This window comes from Anomalospiza imberbis, chromosome 1, assembly GCF_031753505.1.
Source record: "Anomalospiza imberbis isolate Cuckoo-Finch-1a 21T00152 chromosome 1, ASM3175350v1, whole genome shotgun sequence".
Taxonomy (NCBI): Eukaryota; Metazoa; Chordata; class Aves; order Passeriformes; family Viduidae; genus Anomalospiza; species Anomalospiza imberbis.
In genome coordinates this window covers 95031268-95057854 of record NC_089681.1, presented here as the reverse complement: position 1 = coordinate 95057854, position 26587 = coordinate 95031268, and the positions used below count along the sequence as shown (strand labels likewise).

At 36.8% G+C, this 26587-nt stretch overlaps 1 protein-coding gene across 5 annotated transcripts in view; it reads right to left on the bottom strand.

The window, feature by feature from the left end:
- Positions 1-4462: 4462 nt before the first annotated feature.
- The window catches only part of RECK (reversion inducing cysteine rich protein with kazal motifs), a 48970-nt gene continuing 26845 nt past the window's right edge, over positions 4463-26587 (bottom strand). For 4 of the 5 annotated variants that reach the window (XM_068200633.1, XM_068200600.1, XM_068200606.1 and 1 more), the window contains 15 exons: positions 25316-25349; positions 24297-24494; positions 23612-23879; positions 21987-22166; positions 20832-21044; positions 19949-20085; positions 19342-19482; positions 17281-17469; positions 13596-13718; positions 12963-13134; positions 10722-10914; positions 9333-9543; positions 7970-8043; positions 6692-6847; positions 4463-5701 (listed from right to left, as the gene is read on the bottom strand). In XM_068200633.1, coding sequence (XP_068056734.1) covers positions 5483-5701; positions 6692-6847; positions 7970-8043; positions 9333-9543; positions 10722-10914; positions 12963-13134; positions 13596-13718; positions 17281-17469; positions 19342-19482; positions 19949-20085; positions 20832-21044; positions 21987-22166; positions 23612-23879; positions 24297-24494; positions 25316-25349 — 2508 coding nt within the window. In that variant the 3' untranslated portion in view covers positions 4463-5482. Of the gene's footprint in view, positions 5702-6691; positions 6848-7896; positions 8044-9332; positions 9544-10721; positions 10915-12962; positions 13135-13595; positions 13719-17280; positions 17470-19341; positions 19483-19948; positions 20086-20831; positions 21045-21986; positions 22167-23611; positions 23880-24296; positions 24495-25315; positions 25350-26587 lie in introns of those variants that run through there. The other variant, XM_068200615.1, reaches the window with a different exon arrangement.

Genomic DNA, 26587 nt, shown 5'->3' with positions numbered 1-26587 from the left:
GCCATTTGTACTTGAAATTCAAAGTATTAACCCCTCATATTTGGATTCTTTACTAAAATAAATTGCTAAATTCTCTACAATGGCCAAATGTGCTCTTCCTGAAGAGGTTGATATGGAGCCTGATACAGAACACTGTGATAAAAATATATTTATATACATATATATGTGTATATTTGTATGTATACAAGCATATATGTGCATATGAATATACCTTCATTTATAGAATGTTGCTCCTGCTGCTGCAGCTTAAAACGTGGCTAAAAAGTAAATTTATACACCAGACAGTAGTAACAACCCATCCACTTCTTCCACTATCAGCCAACAGTGTGGAATTACAGAACACCAAGGTGAAGAGCAAGCTTTAATTTGAAACCTGCCACATTAGCACTGGTGAGAACTTCTGTTCTGCTATATATCATAACCCACTGATTGAATCATTTAACCCCCTAGGACTATTCAGCAGTGTTGCAGAGGAATATTGTCTTAGAGTCAGAACTTGATAAAACAGATTGAAGACCTTTGTATATATTGCAGCTCATGCTGAAAACTAAGCACAAAGAGGCAAATTGAGAAATCTTGCCAAGCACAACTGAAGGCATTTGCAAAAACACAGGTGTTGCAACCCGAGCTGGTACAGTTAGGGAATTTTATAAGTGTTAGTTAGATCGGTTCTATGTACCCCTATTTCCCCCTCATAATGGTTTGCTCCAAGCTGTATCACAGGAGCTCAGTCATGTCAATCTTGTAACCACTCCCCTTCCCCTCGGAATGTTCTGCATCAGTCACCCCACTTCTGTAATCCCATTCGTCCCAGAACCCTGTACACACCCCTGTTATGTTCCCATAGGTTCTGTTCCATGTTACTCCCCTGTCCTCTGTCCCTGCTGGGCGAGAGGGGCTTCCGCCCCTGTCAGCCCGCCCCCTATTTAACCCCCTGCTCCCAGTAGCCCGACGCCATTTCTGCCCATGCTGGCTTGGGAACAGTTACATTATCCACCACAGCAGCAATGAGAGAATAAAGAGTTCTCAACCACATGAGCAGGGTGTGCCATCTTCCCTCACCCTTTGTCTCGTCTCAGCATCTGGCTGCAGCGCGGCGGACCCACGTGGAGGCACAACCCTAGAGCTCTGCACACACGTGGTGGCCCCGGTCCAGCCCAGAAGCAGCACGCTAGCCGGGCACCCCCGCTGCCTGGGACCAGGGGAAGAAAAGCGCACTGTCGCACACACACGGGTGGCTCTTTACAGCAAGAAGCTATGGAATTATGAAGGAGTGTCAGAATTACAGAGGCATCAACACCCTTTGGCTCAGGTTACTCTCCTTAGTGGACCTGGCCAAATGAAGCAGAATCCAGCTTTAAGGAAGGCGAATCAGAAAATACTCTGGGGGGAAGAATAGATTTATTCTGTTTTAAGAAAGGACTGAGATCTAATTAACTCTGTTAACTCTAATAATCTGTTAATACAAGTTTTAAAGTAATTTATAGGTTCACAGATGTGTTATATATATACATATAGAATCAGAATTGTTCTCATATATATGATAATCTAATGAAAAATGTAATGTTAATAACCTTTATTTAAGTAATGGTAGGATTTCTGCACGATTTCAGGAACTATTGCATCTTCAGGGAAGGCAGTCTTTTATTTTTTATTCTCCTTTATGTCCTAGGAACTGAAAGGCAAAAAAAATCCTTTTACAAGAGCTTTTACTTAGCTATTTCACTGTTGCCTCAGAAAATCATCTGATCCAACCTTTTGGTGCATTTAGCACCATGTCCAGTTTTATCTTGAAACTTCCAGTTGGGGGGACTCCACCATATTCCTGGGGAGTTTATTCCAGGGATTTTTTGTTGTCACTGTAAAAAAATGTCTTTCTTATATTGAGATTAAATGCTCCCACTTTTTTTCCATTAAGCACTGCATGTACAAAGTCCATTAAAATTAAGAAAGGTTTTGGGAAATTGATGTTTCCCCAGTTTACAAAGTAAGAACCTTTGCTTTCAATATTAGTTATACACAATTGGCCTTCCATAATGCATATATTAGTAGCATTGAATTTGTATAGAATTATAGTTCAAATATAACTGAAACCTTCAGCTTCATGGTGTTAATTAACAAAAGCTAATGTATATCAACATTTCCTTTTGACTGTAGTTGTGATAACTTGAGACAAACCAACCTGCTAGGGCTTGGAAACATTTTTCTCACAGAGATTTTGTTTGTTTATGGGCTAAGACTCTCTTTGGCTTATGCAATGGGGTCTGCTAAATTTTGCAGCCCAGAGAGGGCTAGGAGAGAGCACAAAACAAGCAGTGCCTAAACACCTATATGGGAGGCAGAATGCCTTAGCAGTGGTAGGTGCAGCCACTCACAGGAGGTGACAAGGTTACCTACAGTTTTCGCATTCATTACTGCTCCACATGGAGTAGCTGGAGCCACTGTCTCACTGTATAAAAGCACCAGTTCAAAGAACCTGCAGGAAGTTGCAATCAATCTTGCACAACTCCTCTGCCAGAGAAATGTTTTTTCCCCTAATAGTTACTGTTTGAGATTCACTTGACTATAGGGTCACCTTACAGTCCAGACTTAAAATAGGAAACACCTAGGCCACAGTCTCACAGAGCATTCATGTATTTGTATTTGCTCACGTAAATGCTCCCAGGCCTTCCTAGGACTAGAGATGGTGGGGAAAAGTTTTGAAATATCCTTTGTTATGTGTAAAAGGAAGAGCTAAAGAAGTGTCATGAACTCAGTAGAGATGTATAAATAACATTTAACCTTTGAATTGAGAGACACGTGCAAGTCTCCAAGTGATGATAGTGGGTAAAGCTCCATAAAAGCAGAGCAAGGGAGAGGAGTGGGGCTGTGAAGTGACACTGCAGTTTCAGGTGTGATTTTGTGCCTGCTCAGAACTGACTGTTTCTCACCTCCAAAATTCAGATGCCAGCTCCTGCGGGACTCAGAACTCAGCCAGAAATCTCTTGCTTTTACTTGCTCTGGTATTTGTCTCTGGCTAATCCTCTCCTCGGGGTGTACAAGGTGGCACCTCTGGCATCTCCACTTCCATACCACCCTGCTGGGAAGAGCCAAACTAAGCAAACTGAAGGAGGACAGTGGCATCTCTCTGGAGCCAGTTATTGCCATTGCTGTTTTTCAGCAGAGAAGCAAATAATGTTTGGTAAATGTTTCATCTGGGTCCTGTTATAAAAGCAACTAACAGGCTTGTGCTGCTTTGAAGTGCCCTTATGCTGTCTCCATTCCTTTTAAGTGAACCCAGATTTCCACACAGATGGTGACAGAAGATCGTTAGCACCTTTATGGAAAACTTCTCTGAAACCTGTATCAGATTTGTCCCTTCAGGTTCAGATTTCCTAAACTGCGATTAAGACTGGGCTTGGTTTCTTCTATTTTTTATCCCAGTTCAACTGAATTCAAAACCCATGAGTAAACAGTTTCTTCATTCTTTTGAGGTACTCCAAGGTCTTGAGAAAACCTAGAAAATACTTAAGTGCTTTTGTTCATCCAGAAAAAAGAGCATAAGCCCTGTACAGTCTCAATGCTGGACTTTTGTTTCAGAATTTAGGATTCTGTGAAACCTCATTGGTCCTGCACATATTTAACCTCTCAAAAGCTTCACTCTTTTCTACAAGCAATGGACGCTGACATATAAATTACAGAATCACAATCTCTGGTCTTAAATTCTGCTTCTCCCAGATTCATCACACAAATTAAAGGCAACATTTTTGTTATAATTTCTTATCAATAAAAATTTTCACAGACGTATAAAAGTAAATTCACTGTATATTCTATTCTACAAAAAGTGTGCTTTTAAAGCTCTTTACTAAGTTTTCAGTGTGGTGCATATATATATATATATATATATATACACACACACACACACACACACACACACATATAAACACACATGTGTGTATATATAATTTTTTTTCTTAAGACTTTTGTAATTACTTTTTTAAGTAAGCATCAGATTTGCTTCAGCTAAATGCTAATCAAGCTAAGAAACTACATATTGAAGAGATACTTGCTGATGATTTGGAAAAATTAAACAATCTGAATGGTTTGAAGTTTCTGGGGCTATCTTCTGAGCCATTTCAGTTCAAAAAGCTTTTCAAAAATGCATCCATTCTATTTCTGTGTCCAAGTCTAAAAAATACACATAACAAATTTCAGAAACAGATGAATTATCAACATACTCAAGGTTTTTTTGCAAGACTTGGATGATTATGTGCATGAGTCTTCCTCAAGGTATTTAGCAAGAACACTTTCACCCTTGAGACCCTCTTGACATCTATTTAGGAACATTATCTGTGTGAGTCATGCAAGTATGTAAGTTCAGTTAGTTTTAAGTGCTTATTTTGAGAGAGAAAGGGAAATATATGCAGTGTTGCTGAATCTGTAACATCACATGCATTCTACATAAGGACACAAGACACATGTCTTTATTAAAATAAAAAGCTTTAATGCTTTTGCATTTAAGAGACTTAGCAGAAAATAATTACTATAAACATGCTACAACATACATGTTCAAAAAGTTTTCAGTGCTTTCTTTCGAAGTTCAGCATTTTGGCAAAAATAAGTTTTTCTGTATGTACTTCAAAACTTGGCTATCATAATACTGATATAAAATACTTCATGTAGAGTAAAATCAGGTGCAAAAAATACAATAAGTAATAAAACATACTGTTTGTATAAACATTTGAAGTATAAATTTCATTAGATAACATGCAAATACTGCAATATTTTAAATGGCACTTAAATATAGATACTGAGATTCTTTATATTTTGCATCCAATATGAGATTCTGAAATGTACAAAACTATAAAAAGAATACATCTCTTCACTGAAGTCAGGTACTAGCATAGAGCTTGATTGTCATTTTACAAGCAGTGAGCCCAGAGTCCTGCAAGTCTTCACTAGTCCAAGGAAAGACTAGTCTACTGAAATAGGCCCAGGGCTAGTTAGTTTTCTTCATAATAAAACATGAAAGCATATTTACATGAGAATAAACTCTTAAATTTTTGGTAAGGTAATTAAGTAGCAGCAATCTGTTTCTTCCAAAAATGGTCTTTAAAATAGGTACATGTTTTCATTGTCACTGATATGCATCTGAATAATATAAAATTAGCATTATTCAGTAAACTCAAAACATTGTTTAGTTCATGGCTGAAAAAACCTTATAAAATCCCTTCTCCTCAAAATCATAAATCCATAATGTCATAACGCTCCAGAACATATTTATGTTTCCAAGATCCATGGAAAACAATCTAATTATGCTGAAACAGTCATCTGACTAGTTATGAATAAGAGAATAATCTTTTCACATTATTCAAATACTTTTAGTCCTTCATTGAAAAATATAAGTTCACCAAATCTTCCACGTTTTTTTTTTTCTGGTTCAGTGATCAACAACTCCAAATGTCCTTCACAATACATATGCTCATGCATACTTCCCAAGCAGTTATATGCAATATCTCAGTGCTGATGACAAGGGGAATAGAAGGCTTATGAACAGGGAGTGCAGAGCAGGCACCAATTGAGCAGAAGCAGAAGAAATGCTAAATGAAACTTGCACTTGAGATGCAATTAGAGCTGACAGTGGCACATGTGATGCTAATGTTGGGCTGTCCGAATTGATCAGAGACTCGATCTTTTCTGCCTCTTTATTGCACGCTTCAATCTAGAGGGAAAAAAAAGTTATTATTTCTCTTACCATGTAAAATGCCAATGCAAAAATATTCCCATCAGCACATAAGATTTATACAATTTTGGGGAGTACTTGGAAAACAGATCAGAGGTCTCATCATAGACTTCGGTACTATGAAAACTCCTGTGGAAGCCCTGAGCAGTAGAAAAGGAAAAGGAAGGAATCTATATACAAGTTAGTGTGGGATGATACATTTTGAATGTTGATGCAAAAAAGCCCACAGTGAATTATCACTAAAGAAAGTGCCTCTAAAACTGAGGACTTCCTTCCTGATTGACCAACTCAATTCCTTGAAGTCTGCAATGGTGGAAAAACCCAGATTTTCTCCTTCCTGGGATTTTTATTCCAAATGAGAGATAACTGATTTTGTTTATGAGAAAGGGAGAAAAGAATGGAAGCAACAGAACCTGGGAAACTTCAGCTTTCCATTCCCCCACTGACATGATGATAATAATTAATTTCTGTTAGGAAATTAATTTTTTCCACTTCATTTTCTACTGCACCCTAGAAAGAAATATAGCAATAAAGAGTCACCTCTTTAAAAGCATTGGGAGCTGCCTCTGGTGAAGTTTAAACTTGACAAGCTTAGTATCTGGAGGTCCAAAGCTTTGAAAGTTGAGGAGTGTCTAGCTCAGCAATGGGTGCCACCAATGAGGTAAGCAGTGGTGGCCTCTGATTTTGGAATCCTCCTCCCCCCAGGAATCTGACAGCATCTGCTGCAGATGGAGTGAGAGCTGACCAGGCTGACTGACCAGTCTGGCAAGAATTTCCTTCCTAAGTCCTGGTAACATTTTGTGCTATTTCTGCTAGAGAAGGAGACAGAAGTTGGAGCTGAGTTGGACATAATAGGGCATGAGCAATCAAATTACACCCAATGGATCTGCCTGAGAAACAAGCACCATCCTACACATACAATAGTGAAGCAAATTCATGCAATGTAAATAAAATAATAACATCATCTACCTGCAATGGTTTGGGATTCTGATCCACAGGAATGATGAGAATCACAATTTCTGATTCTATGCTTAAGTATCCAAACACATCACACTGTGGCACTGACACATGCAGGCGGATTTTTTCAAGTATGTCAAGTACTGTTATCGGCTTTTTATTTGTTACCTGGAGGAAAACAAAGAACTCTGTGGATGATGTGATATTATGGAAAATTCTCCTCCTCAGTTTTGTAACATTATGTCATGCTAGAAAATGTTTCAGCTATTCCAAACTCTACTCTAAATGCTAGCAAAAGACCTAAATAATTCAATGCTTCGAAAACATCATTCAAACAAATGATTCACTGATTCTAAAAAAACCTGAAAACTAACCCCTCCAAAAATGTAAAAAGTGAAAAAAAGAAAAAGGAAAAGAGGAAAAATATTTACTTCTTATATTAACTATGGTTTTGATATGTGTTGTCCACCTTCATGGTTAGTGTGTCTATGTATCAGGTACCTCAAAATAATGTAACTGGTTATCTGTTACAGTGGTTTGTGCTCCCACACTGGAAAACAAGAGGCAGAGCAGCCCTAGATTTATAGAACTCTGTAATATTTGAAGGAGTTTTTTCTCACATGAACAAGGTATCTGAACTAAAAGAGGCAGAAATTACAATCCAGGTATTAGGGTGCTTAGTAGGTGAGAGCAGTTATCACCAACTACTTGAATAAGACCAATACATTTCTTTAACTAGAAAGCCTTCTTCTAACAGAAACTAATAATTCTTCATCACAGTCACATGTTGTAATGTATGAACTGAGAAGATGCAGTAGCCACTATGTCCCTGATACCATTAGAGATGACAACTGGACAGCAATCCAGGATGCAGTCATGACCCAACAAATACTGTTATTCAGCAAAATCGGTCAACACACATACACAGCACCTACAAACATAAAATCTCTGACAGGAAAGCACTGGAATCATAGATCATAGTAGAATCATGTAATTTGTCTGCATTATTACAAGTCAAAAACTGCAAACCGCAGTATTATAAACTGCAAACCTGAGTCTGCTTGTTCATGCGTAATCTAATTCTGTTTTGCTTTGCATTGTAATTCAATTTATGATTCAGATAAAGAAATAAAGGAAAGTATAAGCAGTATAAGGAAAAAAAAAACCTACAATCACAAATAACAACTGAAAAATAATGGCTTTTAGAACATGTTAACCTTTCAGGAGGAAGTGCATTGTAACTTGACTTTTCATATACCATTAAACATTAGGCATGATTGAACTGTTTACCCTTGCAAAATTATCCAGCTTGTCTTTGTCATATAAGATTCTTAGCATTCCAGCACACAGTGGACAGCAGGCTCCTATGTGGATTAAAGAAATCTCAGTAATAAAAACAAATAGTCTTTTCACTTTTAAGTAAGCAAGAGTCAAAATTTGAAAATTAACTGAGAATGAAAATAGCAAAATTTCCAAAGAAAATGTTTCAATTTGACAGCAGAATTGCACATTTCTAATGTTTTTTTAATATTGAAAATATTTATAATGCAAAATCAGTCACATTTCAACACACATTTACTACTATCAGCATGAAGCAACAAGACGAATTTTCATCCTTTATAAATCCTTCATTATTGTAAGCTAAAAACTGGAGGCACTGTGTGTACCACAAGATTTTGTATGGATGCATGCATATGACCTACAGAAATGATGGATTTCAAGAGCTGATATAGCTAGGACATGACAGAAGCATTTATGCACATTGCAAGCATTAATTTCTGCAGTTACACCATGTTGGAGAGTAAAATCTTTAGATAACAAGGGAGAAAAAGTGCTTGTCTGACAGGTATCGTATTTCTCCGACTGTTTTTCCTCACCATGTCAGAAACCAAAGGGATAATATTTCAACTTTCTATCCATGCCTCTATATTAAATCCACTCTCCAACTTATATGTAATTCACATTCACAGAGTGACATTTACAGTACTAAATGTTATTACAAAGTAACATTTACTTTGTAATAATAAATGTTATTACGAAGACCTTTTTCAAAGGGGGTGACAAAGGAGAAAAATAAATAAAACTTCCATTTCAAGAACAGAGCTTTTCTTGCTCTGTGTATTATCTATGATGAGTTGTTGTTTCATAAAGGAAGCACTTGTGAAAACAATAAAAACTGGTTCAAACCAGCACACTGCAAAACTACTCCTGCTGTCTTCCACAGTACTGTGAATACATATGGTATTTTACTCTGTCTTCTAATTAAATACCATCTTTGCCCTTCTGGGAATCCTATGCTGATGACAGCTCAGCATTCCACTGTGGTATCTGTGCTGCCACTTCCAAAAAATTACTCACCGGATTCCTAGAAGCATCATACCCTGGACACCACAGAGCTCATTCATTTCTCCCAAACCCATCCCAGCTGCCAGTCTCTAAGAGACTGAAGGAGCATCCCTCTAAGGCCAAGGCCTTTCCAATTCAGGTTTACTCATCTGAGTCCTGTTACTGGCTTATTCTAGCCCTAAGCAGAGTCATTACCTTATGCTTTCTGTTAATATAACATTTTAAAGCCTGTGTTTTGTTCCAAGTATCGCCCTATTTATCCCCAGAGCCTGGAGCACTCTCCCCTCTCTGCAGTGACCTGCCCCACCTGGCGCAAGGACTGGTTTGCAGCCAGTGGAAGAGAGCTGGGGACACCTGACGAAGGCACACTCGGAGTGGAAGCCGTAGTCGAAGAGCGCGCCCACGGCCTGGCAGTGCCCCTGGTAGTCCACGGCCACGCGGTCGGCATAGGCGGCGCAGACGCTGCCGTAGGTTTCCCCGTTGTGCCCACACACGGGCTCCAGCGACCTGCAGAAGGGCTGGAACACACAGCAACGCCGGCAGTGTCACCTCAGCCCTGCTGCACAAACTGCTAAGTAGTTTCAACATGAGAAAAGCCAAAGTTAATGGGAATTCACTACTAATATTGTCAGAACTTTGAAAAGGTAGGAAATCCAGAGGAAAGAACCTGCCAGTTTATGAATGGGCCATAAATGAAAAGGGTAAGTACTCCAAGAAGGTGACAGAGTCTGAGAAATGCACAATAAAACATATTTCAGAAACTAACTACTTTTGTTCTCTCCAGTGCTTAAATAAAAGGACCATATTTAAATCAACTTTTATAATCAATTAAAATAATTATAATTTCACTATACCTTAAAATATTCTATTAATAAAATTAATTTGTTAACAACTCATTAGTAATTTATTAATTCATCTTAGTGTAGTTTTGTGTGCTTAAAATTTAGTATGCATGCACATGTGTTTCTAACACATTGTATATTTTTACATATCATTTATTTACCTATATTACTTATATTTGTATATGTGTTATTGTAAGGTGACAGAAGTAACTCATCTAACACCACCGTAGAGAGCAGTGGGATGCAAAAACTAAACCTAATTTTAATCCTTCCCAAGGATTAATATGAAGACTAATCCAATGCAGACTAACAAGGAAATTATTACAGACTGCCTAGTCTGTAAATAGATCCTGAGCAATGAACTTGGTAAACCTGAGGCACAATCACACAAAAAGCTAAAGACTTTGCATGACTGGGCATTATTTTATATTTCAACACGTTCATATCAGTAAGAATTAGATTTAAGTAACCATGGAACTGCACTAATTACTGCAAACACACCTTAGTGTGCAAGCTTTAATAGCATATATAGGAAGATATAAATATCAAGAGTATTGCCACCAAGAAAGCATTAGTAGAGCTTTTGATTGGCTTTGAGACAACTGTTAACTAAAGCAGAGAAAGATTTGACAAAATTCTGAAGAATGTGAGATTATTTTTATACTAAAATAAGTTAAAAATAAGTTTTTAGATTACTACTTTTTATTAGAACATTTTATAAGCTATAAACCCCAAAAAGAATACTTAAAAAAAGACCCAAACAACATTTTAAAAAATAAAAATAAAAACTGTTACGTTGAACACCAAGGAACAAAGAACATTATTTGATACTTATTGCCAGAACCACTTCCTACCTGGCATGGTCCTCGGTATGCCAAACTTTTTCCTTTTTGGTACAAAGTACACAAGTTAGTGTATTCCACATTGTCTGTGTCACAAACAGGATCCCGGGTCTGGTCACAATTTAACTGCCTTGGCACACATTCATGCTGGCTGCATTCAAACTTCTCAAAACTGGTCAAGCAAACTTGTTTCTTTGGTATGCACCTGCAGAAAGTCATAATAATTTCATTTCATGTCACGGGATTATTTTTTGAGGGAAAATATTTTCAGTGAAATTTTCTCCACTGCTTTAGAACTAACTGTGGTTCAGCAGAGCTGCAGGAAATACAAGTGATAAAACACTCTGAATAGCCCTTTTCAGGTCTCATCACAAACCTGGGACAGTTGCACCCCATGTTTACTCAATGATGTCAACACAACTGCAGTTTCCACTAACATTTATCTTTTACCAAGTGTTTTTCAATGGATTATTGACAAATGCTTGGAAAAACTTCTTACCTGCTCCCATACTTCATTTTGTAGATGAGTATTTAGCAACAGGTAGGCTAGAGAAAACATGGAAACAGCAAGAAGAAAAGATTCTATTGCAGAGGTCTAGTCTTGCCCTTCTCTGAGAAAGGGGTGAAAACAAGATCTACATGATTATATGGTTTCAATTACGAATATCTAATTGGATTCTAGCTTTGGAGGTTCGGAATATTGTACGACATCCCATCTAGAGGATGACTGCAAACAAACAGAAGAATGTTGTATTTACCCTTTCTTACCGTCCATTCCTCTGCAGCCTTCAGAGACAAGTACAGACAGAAAAACAGCACAATTTCTTTCCCTTTTGTATAAAACATGTACCTTCCATGATCTTATGTACAAAACATTTGGCATAGGCCCTGCAAGGCATCCCTCTGCTAGAGAAATACCAGCCAATGCAGTCTGCTGAGCAGGCTGATGAAAGGTCTCATGGCCTCTCTGGACAACTCCCTGCTTCAATAAATTACAGCAGTATTGCCACCACTGGATAATGCACAATATGTCCTTATTCTCTCTGAGTGCTGCACTCTCATGCATTACAGACACGCCTTTGATATTAGGGAAGGCTTGGAAATTCTGAGATTTAAACACTTCACAAGTGGAATGTAAGATCCTAAATACATTCCAAGTGCATCAGGGGCATTTTCAGATGAGCATGTTCAGTTTGAGCTATATTATCAAACTGACCCAGAAAAATGTATTGTGTACAGTCTTTTACTGAAACTACAACTTGAGGTTCTAAGCATAATGGTATTTTGAAAAACTGGAGCCTCTATGTACTCTCCAAATTTCAAACATAAAAAGTAAAAAATGTTTATCCACAATGCAGGTTTGAAATTCCAATTTTGAATGTCATTATGGATGTAACAGCTACAAAACTATGGTGTTTTCTCAGTATTTTTCTGCATCATAGCATTACAAGTGCAGAAAAAGGAAAAAACCCTAAAATTGCTACAATCAGCTTTCATGAAAGCACAATATTACACAACTTATTTTGATGGCTTTCTTTCAAAACAGAAAAATCCACTAATTCAAAGGAGACTGCAATATTGCACAACACTGGGAAAACTGAAGACAGAGACCAATATTGTGAGCCACAGACTTTGATCTTTTTAAGAAAGGTCAGATTTTTCTTTTGCCTGACACTAGTACAAAGCATATTTTTGTTTTAATGTATTTGTCTATGCAGATTTTTCTTTTCTTGATATTGAAAAACCAGAGGTTGTACAGACATAGTTTTCACAAGATTTCAGTCTAAGAAAAAAAAGGGTGATTGATATTTTCCTATTTTAGAGACAAAAAGCACAGATTACTGACTGAATAAGCAAGACTGACTCCGAGTCTTGAATTCAGATGTGGGTCTTCTTTGTAAACTAGTGAAAGGTGTGAAACAAAGTAGTAAAATGACAGTTATTGCCATTTTGACAAAATCTGATTCTCCCACTTTTGAAAGTATATGTCAAATCTCCTTTATTGCTAAACTGAGATCTGCATAATGAATTTAATTGGCATAGTATTACAAAACTGGAACCCAGAACTGGCAGTTATTACAGTCCAATATTACTACCTATGATAAATAAAAACCAGCTACTTCAAACAGTTATTTTTATTGGAATACCCCCAAAGTAGAATGTTACAATATACAACACATTCAAAGAACACATAAATCTGCTTTATGAGTGGACGAATCCAAAGAAAAGCTGAAAAACGTATTCTGCTTTTACCTTTGATTTTTATTACAAGGGCTTGGGCTGCAAGGATCCTTGGAAATACATGATCCAAATTCAAACTGGTTGTCCTGAAGCCCAACGCAGCGAGCTATGCACGCACTGGGATATGTGCGCCCGTTCTGGCCACAGACTGGGACAAACTGGTCCACACAGTTACAGGGCAAACCTGCAAGAGCAACACACAGAACAGGGACTGGGTGCACACTCATTTTCCATGACACAAGATACACAAGGCGTCTCACCTTCAGCCCCTTTCTGCCACCTGCCATTTAGCAGTGCTGGAGCACAAGGAGCAGGAAGAGAAGTTTGTGTCCTGCCTCTTTGCTCATTCTACTCAGCTTTCTCCATTTTCCCCCTAAACTCTTTATCTCTCTCATACCTAGTGCACCCTGTCTCTACTTATTTTTACGTATTACTTGAGGTTTTATTTTTCAGTGTTGATTTTCTTTTTTAAAGTATGTGCTTTTTCCTGCAGTGCAGGTTGGATGTGAGAAAAATAAATAGTTAAAAAACCATAGTAATAACAAACTATCAGGTGCTTTCCATTAGTACTGCAGAAAGAATTTAGTTGATAATTTCTGCTTTAAAAATACTCAACTTAAGAGTTTTCATGGTTTGGAAAGTTACCTGTAAACTTCCGACGTTCATCCTCTGAGCTGTGCTCAGTTAGGCACTGACGTGTCGAACAAATCAAGTTTCCAGCAAAACAGGAACAGACATTGCAATCTATATTAAAGGATGCTCCATGGCCTTCAAATAAATTAAGTAAATACATAGAATTAATGCAAATACACCCAAAGACTACATATTCATATGCACTATAAAGATATTACATTCTCATTAATTGCTTCTGTAATTTCTCTTCTCAGTATATTTTCCCACTGAAATTTCCATCTTTTTTTTTTCAATAGATTTCAAGTTTTGCTTTATTCACTTATAGAAAAGCCTGTTCACATATGGTTTTGATTAATTAGTTAACCACAGAAGCAAGCACTTAGTTCTTTCAAAGCCTGTATAAATTAGGTTTTATTTTTTTTAAGAACAATAAATTCTGGCTAGCAAGTTTCATATTTTCTTAAAGGTAAAGCTTTTGTAAAGACACATTCTTCTAAATAAAATTTACATAAGCTTCCTAAACTTTTAGTCTCACACATTAAGCACAACTTGTATGTGATTGTCAAGAGGTAAAAGTTCCAATGCTTCATTCTGGCCTTCATTGGATTGGAATGTATTTTATAAGTCAGTAACGTTTTCACACCTGAATCTAAGACTCCAACTGCAAACTTAGAGGATTTTTCTTCAGTTTAGCAACTCCAGTTTGGTTTTCTGAACTGCCCATATGACTGCCCTTTGCTGTGATATATGTTTTATATCAAATCAATTAATGTTGATGACAAGACTCTGATCTATCCATAAGCAAACTGGTTATCAAAGACTACCAAAAAGTACACAGCTCTTGAGGAAAACGTAATAGGAATTACCTTACAAAATAAGGTAATTACAAAGTAAGGTAATTCCCTCTCATTTCTTTTCAAAGGGTTGAGATTGAGAATTAGAATTTTAAAGAAAATATTACACAGGCTGGAAACCCCTCAGGACTGGAGCAATTCAGAAGACAAATGAGGGCAGAAAAGAAGGGGTGGGAGAGAAAGCCTCTGGAGCACAAACAGCTCTCTTTACACCACTGTACTCAAAGGAGCAAAGAATTTGCCAGCAGGGATAAAGAAAAGCTTAGAAGGTAATGACAAACACAGGATCTCAGGTGATTCTTCAGAGTACCTGACTTAGGATCCACTTGAAATCTGTGCAGGGCTATTGTCTTTCACTGTCAAAGAGCACACACAGCAACCTGTCCTCATCAGTAATCATGTTATTGGCTGGAGTCAACTTACAACACAAAAAACCCCAGCATCATTCAAAACATTCAGAGTTGTTTTCTTTATAGAGAATGGTTTTAAAAAACACAGTTCAGATGTTATGTCTAAACCCTTTTTATTATGATTGATATATAAACTAATGAAATATAGTTACTACAAAATATTTACATGGTGACCATAAACTTTTAATTCTTTGCTTTCAATGCATCATCTAACAAATTTGAAACCTAGTAATTTTCATTTTTTTATTACATAATACCTAGAGTCTTAATCACCATAAACACTTCATAAGTCACTATGGCAAAAGAGGAAGCTGTCTGGTTTTGGGGTTGTGGTAGTTTGTTTGTTTGTTTTTAAATGGACAGCACTTACTGAAAACCTACAGCTACACATACTGTTATGGTTCCCAGAACAAGTGAGAGCTGTACACTGTGCAACTGTTAAATACAAATACAGCATCAAACATCTTTGTGATTATTTTCACCAATAATCTGAAAAACTACAAGTTCCTTGGATAGAATGGTCCATAAAAAGTCACAGTCACCATTTAAAAACTGTATTTGTTAACAACTGTATCTTAAAAGCATCCACTTTCACTAGATATTTTCTACAAATGCCCATCAAATATATTGTTAATGTTAAGATGTTTTCATTGTTCTGCTTCCATTAACAAATAGTACCAACTCTGAAAAAAAAAAAAGAAAATAACAGAAGAAAAATTTTAAGTATGTTTGGCTGCCTTTTATCTTCTTCGGACAAAAACCAACAAAAGACCAGATTCCAAAATCCCCCATTCCATTCCCTGGAATACTGCAGGTAGACTTTTCTGAGTGATGAAAATAATAGTTCAGTTGATTATTTAGCTCAACTTGGTATCTTTTGTGAGAAAGAAATATCCCAATTTCCTGCTCTTTCATGATTGAGGATTTGGTTTCCAATCTGAAAATTATGTTTGTGACAAATGAAACTACAATAAGTGCCTTGCTTCTAAAGTTTTACTTAATGTGAAAATAACTCATATCACATGGTAAAAAAGAAACCTCAGTTATTTTGGACTCCTGAGGTATTTTTACCTTGCTTTAGCTCTGCTTGGACAACAGTGTGACAGTAGTTTAAAAGGGCTGATTTACAGACACTAAACAATGTCTAGTGCTGAGCTATGCAAATGTTCACTAGCAGAATATCTCTTGCTTGCTGATTAAAAGACACCAACTTCAGACAGGTCACAGCTCAGCACAAACTCAATTTTATAATCAATACCTTTTGTAAGTTTCCCCCTACCTTAGTAGCTTTTTTTTGGGGTTTTTTTTGGGGTTTTTTTTGGTTTTTGTTTTGTTTTTTTTTTTTTTTGTTTGTTTTTTTTGTTTTTTGTTTTCTTTTTCCAAGATTATTATGCCAATTTGCATGACAAAAATACACATTTAAAGCTCTAAAGCAAAGAGTTAATCTGAAAATAAATCAATATAATCTTCTAAGAAGCACCTGTCACATCTCTTTGAACTCCTTGGACTGTCAGATTAGGTAGAACCCAATTAATCCTTGTTATCCATGCCAATTTAAACAGGGAGCTGCCATGGTGAGGAAGACTTAAAAAAACCAGACTGTTCAATGCACCTTCATCATCATCATCATGTATTTGCTTACACATTTCTTTTTAGGCATATGTTAGCCCCATGGATAAATATCTTAAACTATAATTCTTACTTAATGCTGAGATAGTGCAAAATTTATTAAGGGATGTTTAGTGGAAGAGCCAAAGGAAAGGAAAAGGAGGAATTAGGATGAATCAAGCAGGAAGATGTGTGGGAAAGCAAAGGGAAGAAGGGAAAACGAGAATGGTTCAATGTAGACAGGTATCTGGACAGTATGCCTTTCTCACTAAACCCTACATTTGATCACCACAACCTATCCTATATTTTTATCTAATCCCATTTTTACACTTTTAAGATGTGTGCTTCCTACTCTGAATAGCTGCATGAGTACTCACAAACCTTAAGCTGAATGAATCAGTAAGTAGGAAAAGGGGTCTTTGTGCCAACCACTGGAGTGGAAACACAAACCTTGGGAGTTCACTGGCCCAGATGCCACAAGCCACTGGAAGGAATTAAAAAACCCCAACAAATTCAAAACAACCCCTCACCAACCATTTGGAGCTAGCAGAGAAACCATCCCATGCTAAAACGAAATATTGTACTGAGAATACCCTTCACACAGGACTGTGATTGATTTGAGACAGGCACAGTTCAGTACTGATTTCAACAGTGGAACCCTCCAGCATATGTAAGACTTAACCTAGTACTAAAAATAGGAATGCAATCATCAGCTTTTGTATTTTCTGATAAGCTCTGAATTCAGATCCTCTGTATCTTCTCACATAGCTCAAAATTCCTTAGGTAAGGAGCAGGTGCTGGATGCATCACTGCTCTATTACTTACTTTTCCTCTGTCCTCCAACAATGCATGATTTCTGGAGGTCAACACAACGCATTTCCATACAGTTCTCCAGCAAGCCACTGTGTCCACAGATACAAATCTTGTAACACCCAGCATCACCAGCTGAGGATGGAACTTGGATAAGTGTACCTTGTCGGACAATAAAATCGGAGGCTTCTCCCAGTTTGCAGCCTGAATACAAGGAAAAATTTTAGCTCGTAAGTAGTAAACACGTGGGCAAGTGCCACTACTGAAATTAATTACTACACTGACTTGCAAAAAACATAAGGTGTTCTTGAGCAGCCTTACTCTTGCCCCTTTATTCACCCATTTCACAGAGGCAACAAGCAGCAAAAACAGAAGACAGTTGCTTGAGACAATGTTCTGAAGTACCTGTAGAAGAAGTTACGTTTGAGAAATAGACTTGAAATTACAATTCTCAAGTATTTTAATTTTTCAGCTCTATAGTAGTATGAAACATGTTATATGACAAATATTACATATGCTTCACCCTCTCCAATACAGAATTTGAATTAAAGGGTCTCACAAGCAAAGCCCAGTTATTTCCCTTCTATCACATATTTTATTGTGCCTTTCTTCTCTACTTGTACCTCTTAAGTGAACACTGAAGGATTCTTACAAGAGACGTGAAGAGGGGAGAAAGAGAGAAAAAGCAGGAAAAGTGGATTTAAAAAAGAAAGAATGGAAACAAAAAAACAACTGTTTTAAAAAATTGCAAGGAAAAATAATAAAATAAATACCAGATTGAAATAACCCTACAAGGGGTGAACTGCAACAAACCCCCTGAAACTTTCAGCCAATAAAAAGACTGAATTAAAATATAAAGTCACTTTCCAGCCTTCAGAGGAAGTAAATTGTCTCTTCAAAAGCTCTGTATGAGCTTGTTTTCAGATGACTTTGAATGACTTTTGCAGCAAGTAAAGACAATACAACCTTTATAGTAATAAGGCTCAGCTTTCCAGGAAAACAAAAATATTTGTAAGGGTCATAGAAGTGTAACTAAAACAATATCCCTAAGCTCACACAAAGAATGAGCTGAAGTCTATCCCCACTTTTAAAAGAGCTCAAGTAGAGCAGATGTATGAGTGAAGCAAAATCCAGCTTTCCTTTTTAATTAGGAACCACTGGGAAAACTGATGGAAGAAAAGAGGCTGAGGGAACTGATGTGAGACAGCTATGGCAATGTTCTCTATCACCTTCTCTAGAAAGAAGGCTGCTCCACGCAATTCAGTGTAAAAATTGAGTGAGAGTGTTGCTCTCACTTGCTCAGTCACACACATGTTCAAGAGGTCACCAAATGCACACTTTCTGCACTGCTTCAAGAACCACAGCTGACCCCTCATGTCACTGAATGACACCTCCTGCTTTAAAGGAAAGGTGAAAACTGTGGCAAGCACTACCAGTGCCTAGGGCAGAACAATGAAGGGGTTGTAGAAGTTGGACATCGCAGAGTCTCACACTTCCTTTTGTAGGTTTAATCCTTGTTACTGACACCACCCAACTCTGCCATTTCAAAGTCAGGTACCTGAAACTTATTCTGCATGAGGCTCTCTCCCCAGTCAGCTCACATTTACACATGGTGCAGAGGTTAGACAACACCAGTGTTCTAAAAAAGTAGTTCCCAAATGACCATAAGTGTCTTTCTGGTGAGGTGCAACCACATTAAACGTGTCACTGAAGGGAGCAGAAGCAGAAACGCCGTTAGCTGCATGTCCAGACATCTTTGGTGGAAGGGCTGGGCATTGGGTCAGTGGGAGGGGAGCCGTGGCACTGTGTATCTCTTGGTTCCTCTGGGTTGTATTCCTCTCTTTTTCTTATCTCCCTTTTCATCAGCAGCACCATGACAATTATTATTATTAACTTTATTTCAGTGACTAAACTGTTCCTGCCCAGGCCAGAGGGGAAAGCGAGTGAGCGGCTGTGCAGTACTCACGTGTCAGCTGGATTAAACCATGGCACAGTAGTTCACTTCAAAATCTTCAACAGTATTTCAGTGGTACATTTACCTGCAAAATTCAGTAAAGAGAAGCCCAAAAACCTTACCAGGCACACACAAATATGGAAGACACAGCTCTCCAGATTGACATCCTTTTCTATTTACTTCACATAGCTGATTAGCTGCACATGGGTTTGGATTACATGGATGTGTGACATCTTCTACAATGTTGCCTAAAGAACTTGGGCCTGAAAACAGAATACACATCATCTACAGTGATTTAAATGAGGTTTATGTTCCTTCAGCAAAGCATGGCATTTCGTACATCCAGTAAAAGGATATTTTTGACAATTCTGTGAAATTTTTTTACTTTAATTATAGATGTAGAAGTGTGATATTACCAGGTAGTTAACTTATTTCAATAGTTTAATCTTCAGTCCTGGAAATAATGACCCAGATAATCCTTCACAAACAAAATATATTTTTTTTATCTTGTCTGCCCAATGATTTTCCTGTCACATATGTCCAATACAAGAAGGAATAGAAACAATGAACTATGGCAACTAGAAAATTCATATTTTCTCTAATACACTAAATAAAATGTCTCAAATTCAATACAATTCTAAGATCAATAATGAATATTATTAAAAGTAATGACAAGCATTCAAAGTATCCTGGTTTCTAATTTTTCTGCATAGGTATGTTAGTACTTACTCAGGTAAGTATCCAAGGGTATACAGTTCTCCAAGTCATCTGTTGGAGACAAGAGCTCACAAATACTCTCAGCTGAGTGGCCTTCAGGGAATTTATTATGATCTCCACACTTCTTCAGTATTTCCACACAATCTGATCTACAGGTAAATAAAAAGACAGAACTTCATGAAGACTACTTGAAGAAAAAAGGGCTTATATGAAAAAAATTTCTTTCTATGTTATTCCCTTCGCTGAATCCACAACTTTCCCAATATGCCTCACAGCAGAGTGTTTATATATATATATGTTACATTTTAAGTAAGAGGAAGGAACAAATTTGTGACACAAAGACAGAAACTACCGCTTGTACTACTCCTCTTTGACTTCTGGCTTGGTGATCTTTATTTTCTATGGCATAATATGCCATCTTCCAAGATCAAGCACTTCCTTAATTTTACTAATGTCTAATATGGGTTGAACTCTACCTCACTACCTGCATTATTGACTGCTCTTTTTTCTACTCAATCACCTACTTTCAAAATTTATTACAACAAAAAAACCCACTTTTTTTTTTCCCAGATCTTTCTGTCAGCTGAAAGTCATTGGTAGATCTCAAAACCAAAAAAGGGGAAAGATTTAACACTCCATGGAGAGCCAAAAAACTTCAATACATCTGGGTTTTTTTTTTTCACTTTACAATGCAAGCATGTACATCCATCTCATTAACAGGCAAATATCTTAAATTACACTGTTGGAGATTCAAGTAGTGGCAACCAAACAATTTCATATTCCTTCCATGTTTGCCTTGCCATGTTTTCCTAACATAGCAAATACAGTCCTACAGCTTTTTAGTTTTCATTAAAATCCTTAGTAAAACCTCTGAAGTTTTCCCCACGGTACTTACTTGCAGATAATACTTCCTCTAGATTTGCTGTGACAAGGTTTAATCTGCAGGGAGCAGGCAATTGCCTTCCACATTTCTGGTTGGCATTTTTTAATATCAAGCACAGGAATATTTATGAAAGGCATCTTAATACTCCCTTTTTCCCATAACTTCATGTCATTCATGGCCCCCTGGTCTGACTGAATATTGCAGCTTCTAAATAGTTCTGTTGGTCTTAAAAGGAGAAGGTAAGATGTAGCATGTATAAAAAAAAATAAATACCCCACATTTTCCCTTTTCACCATAAGAATTCTACATCCTTCATATGGCTTGCTTTTTGTGGTATACAAGCAATTAATCCCTCCCACAGTTAAGCAAGATCAAAATCAATTTGAAATCTGTCTTTAAGGAAGACAAGGTCTTTAAGACTCAAGGCTGAAACTCCCTTCTCACCTCTATCTCTTAGATCAAATATCACTTTAATATTTCTCATGAAGTTGACCTAAGAGAAAATACCTTAGCCCAAATATCTCTGTAATTATCTCTGTTTCTTAGTGAATCACTAATGCAAGTTGATTTATGATTTATATTTAGCCAGAATTAGGATTCTCCTATAACACTCACACCAATACATACTATTAAAAAAAAAAAAAAAAAAAAAAAAAAAAGCCAGCGATCTCTAATAGCTAAGAAAATTTAGGGCTTTTTTAAAACAAATTTTAGTTTGTTTTTTTTAAACTCTAACCTTGCAATTACTTTCTGACACCACTTTTAAATAATTTTGTCCTACACACCCACAGAAACATTTCTGCAAAAAAGGAATTTTGAAAATGAGTAACATGTAAATTTAACAAACACTTTAACCTTATTTATAATATACAACATTCCAGTAACCATGACTTACTTGTCTATGCAGTAAGACAGAGGAATACGCAGACGTAATATACTGTGACATTTTACAACTTTTATTCTTGTAAGTTTTGTTACATCTGTTGTTAAATGTATTTCCAAAAGCCCATTCTAAAGAAAAAGTACTTATTTTCAAATTAACTAAAACCATATTTGCAGAAAGAAAGTTACATACAATCTCAAAATAAGTCTTAAAACCAATTAATTTTATTTTTGAAATCAAAGAATAGGAATTCCTTTATAAATTATTCAGTGTCTCTCTCCTACCTGTTATTAAAATTAGTGCAGTAAGTAAGATTTCTACAGCCCAGCTGACAAGGTTCTCGTACATCTGCTAAACAGGTCAACATGGAAACTTCAACTGCATTATACTCACAAAAGCGATCAAATTCTTGCCAGCTCTGTGAATTGCCCCAGCTCGTGCTATAAAGTTTAGTGCAGAGCTCTCTGAAAACAAAAAAGAAATAGAGAAGAAGAAAATAAAATTAAAAGAACAGCCATTCAGATATAGCCCATCACTTCTTTGCTCCATCACTCTGCCTCTGCTCACCACAGAGCATTGTGTTAGAGCCCACAAAATCTCCAAGGGCAGCCAAATGTAGTGCTCAAAGCAAGTAACTCATTTTGCTCAAGCATGTCAGCACATCTTTAAGCTAGTAAGATCAAAAGACTTCAGGATATAAAACTGTAATATCCAATAAAAATGCAACAACTTGAAACCTGAACTTACAACTTTGAGATTAGAACTATCCCAGCTGATTTTACTGGTAATAAATCTAAGTTGCCATCACAATGAACAACTTCTAATCCCTTCCTTCAGCTTCAAATCACACTTTCTCCTCCTACAGAAATGACTGTCAAGCAAAATACATTCCTTCTTTTGCCTTCTTTGATGTTCGGGATACTGTTTGCAGCTTTTGTTTGAGATGTTTCCTGGTGTCAGCAATACCCAGCCCACATTGTTTACAGCAATGTCCTACAAACTTCAAATGTTTCCATCCCAAGATATGGAACTTCACTGTATTATTAGATCTCCTGCCTATTGAAAACTTGATAGAAGGATCCATTTTAGAACTCATTGTCAAAGCAAGGAACTAAAAGATACTTTATTAACTATCCTATGCTATAACATTCTAAGAAATAATGTAAGTCCAGGGCTCTACTATTAAACCCCTTAAAGACCCTGCTGCATTCATGAGACATTACTGGAAACTTTGATATAAAAGGAAGCAATAGCTCAAAAGTGTTTGCCACTTATTCAGACACATTGATGCATTTCAAATGCAATCATCATCTATTTTTAAAATGGACAGAAAACCACTCTAGACTAAAAATGCCTCAATAATTTGGAAGCATGCAACAATTTGCTGAAAACCTTTGTTTTTCTAAATGTCAGAATAGTTAGTTCCCTTGTTTAATTACTAAAACACCTAAGTTATTTTTCACTGACAAAAACCAGAAGAACATGTAGAAAGGAATACTGCCAAGGTTCTAACATGAAGCAACCAGGCACTTGAGCGTTTGTGGAGCTGATAATCATTTGTCTCTCTTTAGCATCTCATTAAGACCTCTTAAACAGAGGTTGCAATATTGGCTATTATGACCACAAGTATGGTACAAATTTCATTAACTTACTGTGTCTGTTGTAATAAGCCAGTGCCAAATGTAAGAAAAGGTTGAGTCCTCTTATGAAACAGTATGTTTTGAGATACAAAGTATTGGACAGAATACATTACTAAACAGATTACTATCTGATTACCTGAACCTGTATTTTTTCTAAGAATTCCAGAACTTCCTATTTGATGTACTCAGCAGGATTCAGGCAAAGGCCAGAAACAAGACAAATTCCTAAATACTTTCAGAATTGTAAATGAGGTTAGAGAGATACTGACCTACATGTGGAAGAATTTGCTTTAGAACAGCAATGGAGCTTAGCTCCATCGAGGCCTGTTGAAGGTGGAGGGTGCACAGTGACTCCTGGGTGAACAGATCTTGAACTCTCAAGAAAACATTGCCAAAGTGGGTCCTGAGGGAGAGGCATGGTTTTACAGCCTTCTATAAGTCCATCAACAATTTCAAGCTCTGTTTTCATTGACATTAGAATTCTTTTACAGGCAGTCTGACATGCATAGTCTTCTGCTCTATCACAGCAATACAAACCTGTTAACAAAATAGTTAACAGTCAAGCACAAAACAACGTTAAAGATGCACAACATAACAGCCCTGAAAAATAAAAGTTCTGTAAGGTATCTTCTCCTCCAAAGAATCGCAAATAACATTGCTTCTCCTAAATAGATACAGAATCAACTCTGTAAAAAAACTACAAAGCCAATATGCAAAAATGAGAAGTAAATAAAAATTATTAATGCACCTAAACCAAAAGTTATCATCATATAAATTCATATAATGATTGCACCTAAACCCAAAAGTTATAATCATATATATACACATAATGATAGTAATGCAATTATATGATAGACTTCTACAATAACACATTTTATATAAAAAGTACAAGAAGTACCTTTTCAACATCTTCTATAACTTTCTTTCAGTAAAGATGGTTTTATTTGTACTTACTGTCTGTAGGGTTCCTCATTGGATATGACTGTGTATAGTTATTCACACAGTGTATAAGCTGAGGGCTGATAGATGTACAGTAATTTTCAACTGCTTTAATTTGTGACGGACCAGGAGAGGAATCTGTCCGAAAAATTGCTTGGCAATATTCCCGGCAGTTCGTATGGTGACCTGCGTAACTGCAACAGACTGAACCCACTGGGGAAGCAAACAGACAAACAACAGAAAATCTATGGGTTCCTACGCAGAGAAATGAAGACATAAGCAAGTCTGACACACAATGATGCTGAAGAAAAAAAAAAAGAATAAATTCTATGCTCTACTGAAAAACCTCTGTCTACAGAATGACTGGAAATATCTGTAACTAGCCAAACTACATTTGTTTGTCTGGCAGGTGAAAAAAATCAGCATTAAAGCTGCCTTGAACTCAAGTTCAAGACATGAACAACCCAGCTAAATCTCATTTTCAGCTGTTTTGTTCTTATTTTAGGTAACCAGACATGTCCAATAATTGAATTATCAGAGAAATGCTACTAATAAACAAACAAATATGAGAGTATTATCATTCAAAAAACCCAGACAGATAGTATTGGTGATTCACCCACTTTAGCTATGTTGTTAAACACATATAGTAGTTCTTGAGAACAGCTTCTACCTGAATTAATTCTGAGACACTGATTTCATTTTATATAAACAGATATCAGGCAACAAAACACATGGTTCTTCAACATTTCAGCTATGCATTTAATTTTGCTACTTAGCACACATCAAATGAACAAGCAGAAGAAAAAGATGACAGAAAAGACAAATGCAGATACACAAACTAAAACTGATATTAATTATACAAATAGCCAAATCCCTTCATTATTGAGTAACACAATTTACTCATGACTTTTGCTTATACAGGTCTGAAATACATGTGTTTGTGTATATGTTCACATTCTCCTACATAATCTCTTATAGTTTAGAGAAAAATGAATATTATAAAAGAAAACCAAAAGAAACCATTATATACTTACTTTCATTTCTGTTAATACAACTAAAGAGAGCATTCTGAAATCAAAACAAAAGCAGTGTTACAAGCCAGAAAACTTCAAATAAATATTTGAATAATAATAATAATAATAAATCCAGTCATTTGTTATAATGAGCTAATAAACCTTTGGTATTATTTGCTTCAATTAGATTATATTAAAACAAAACCACTATACAAACAGTGAAACCAGGAAATTAAGAGATCAAGGGTCACCAAAGTTCTGTGTGTACTCATAATAAAACAGATAAATATTCAAGCAAACAAGTAAATTGGAAGACTTTCCTGGACTAACTTAGAAATAGGGTAAATGGTTATAATAGGGTGTCCCAAAATGTTGGGATTTTTTTAAGGACAATAATTTTAAAGATTCTATGTAGAAAAAAATAATTTTGCACAGATGCATGCAAATAGGAAGTCTCAACAAAATAACTCCCTGACAATTTACCTTAAAAGCTAAAGCATGCAATCAACTCCCTTGAACTGCAGCCAAAAGGCACAGCTGGGGAATGTAAGTCTCAAAATTCAGAAGAAGGGAAACACACACATCCTGCTGCTTTGTTTCGGAGGTCTCTAATCAGCAGACCAGTCATGGAATGGTTTGGATTGGAAGGGACCTTAAAACTCATCTAGTCACAACCCCCTACCATGGGCAGATACATTTTCCACTAGAACAGGCTTCTCAGAGCCCCATCCAACATGGCCTTGAGCGCATCCAGGGATGGGGCATCGACAGCTTCTCTGGACAACCTGTTCCAGTGCCTCACCACCCTCATCATAAAAAAAAAAAATTATTCTTTGTATCTAGTTTGAAACTACCCTATTTTAGTTTGCAATCATTAACCCTTGCCCTATCACAACAAGCCCCGCCAAAAAGTTTATTTCCAGCTTTCTTGTAAGTCCCCTCTGGGCACCAGGAAGTGCTATGAGGTCTCTCAGGATCCTTTTCTTCTCCAGACTGAACAACCCCACGTCTCTCAGCCTGTCTTCATAGGAGACATGCCCCATCTCTCTTTGTGGCTCTCCTGTGGACTCATTCCAACAGGTCCACATTTTCCCTGGGCTGAAGGCGTAGCACTGGATGTAGCACATCCTGTACCTGGATGTAGCACTCCAGGTGGGTCTCACCAGAGCAGAGCAGAAAGACAGAATCCCCACCCTAACGACTACTGAACTCTTGCAAAAAAACCCACAGTCTTCCCCACACTGAATAAGCCCATTTCTATTAAAAAAATTAGATACTGCATATAAGCTGTCT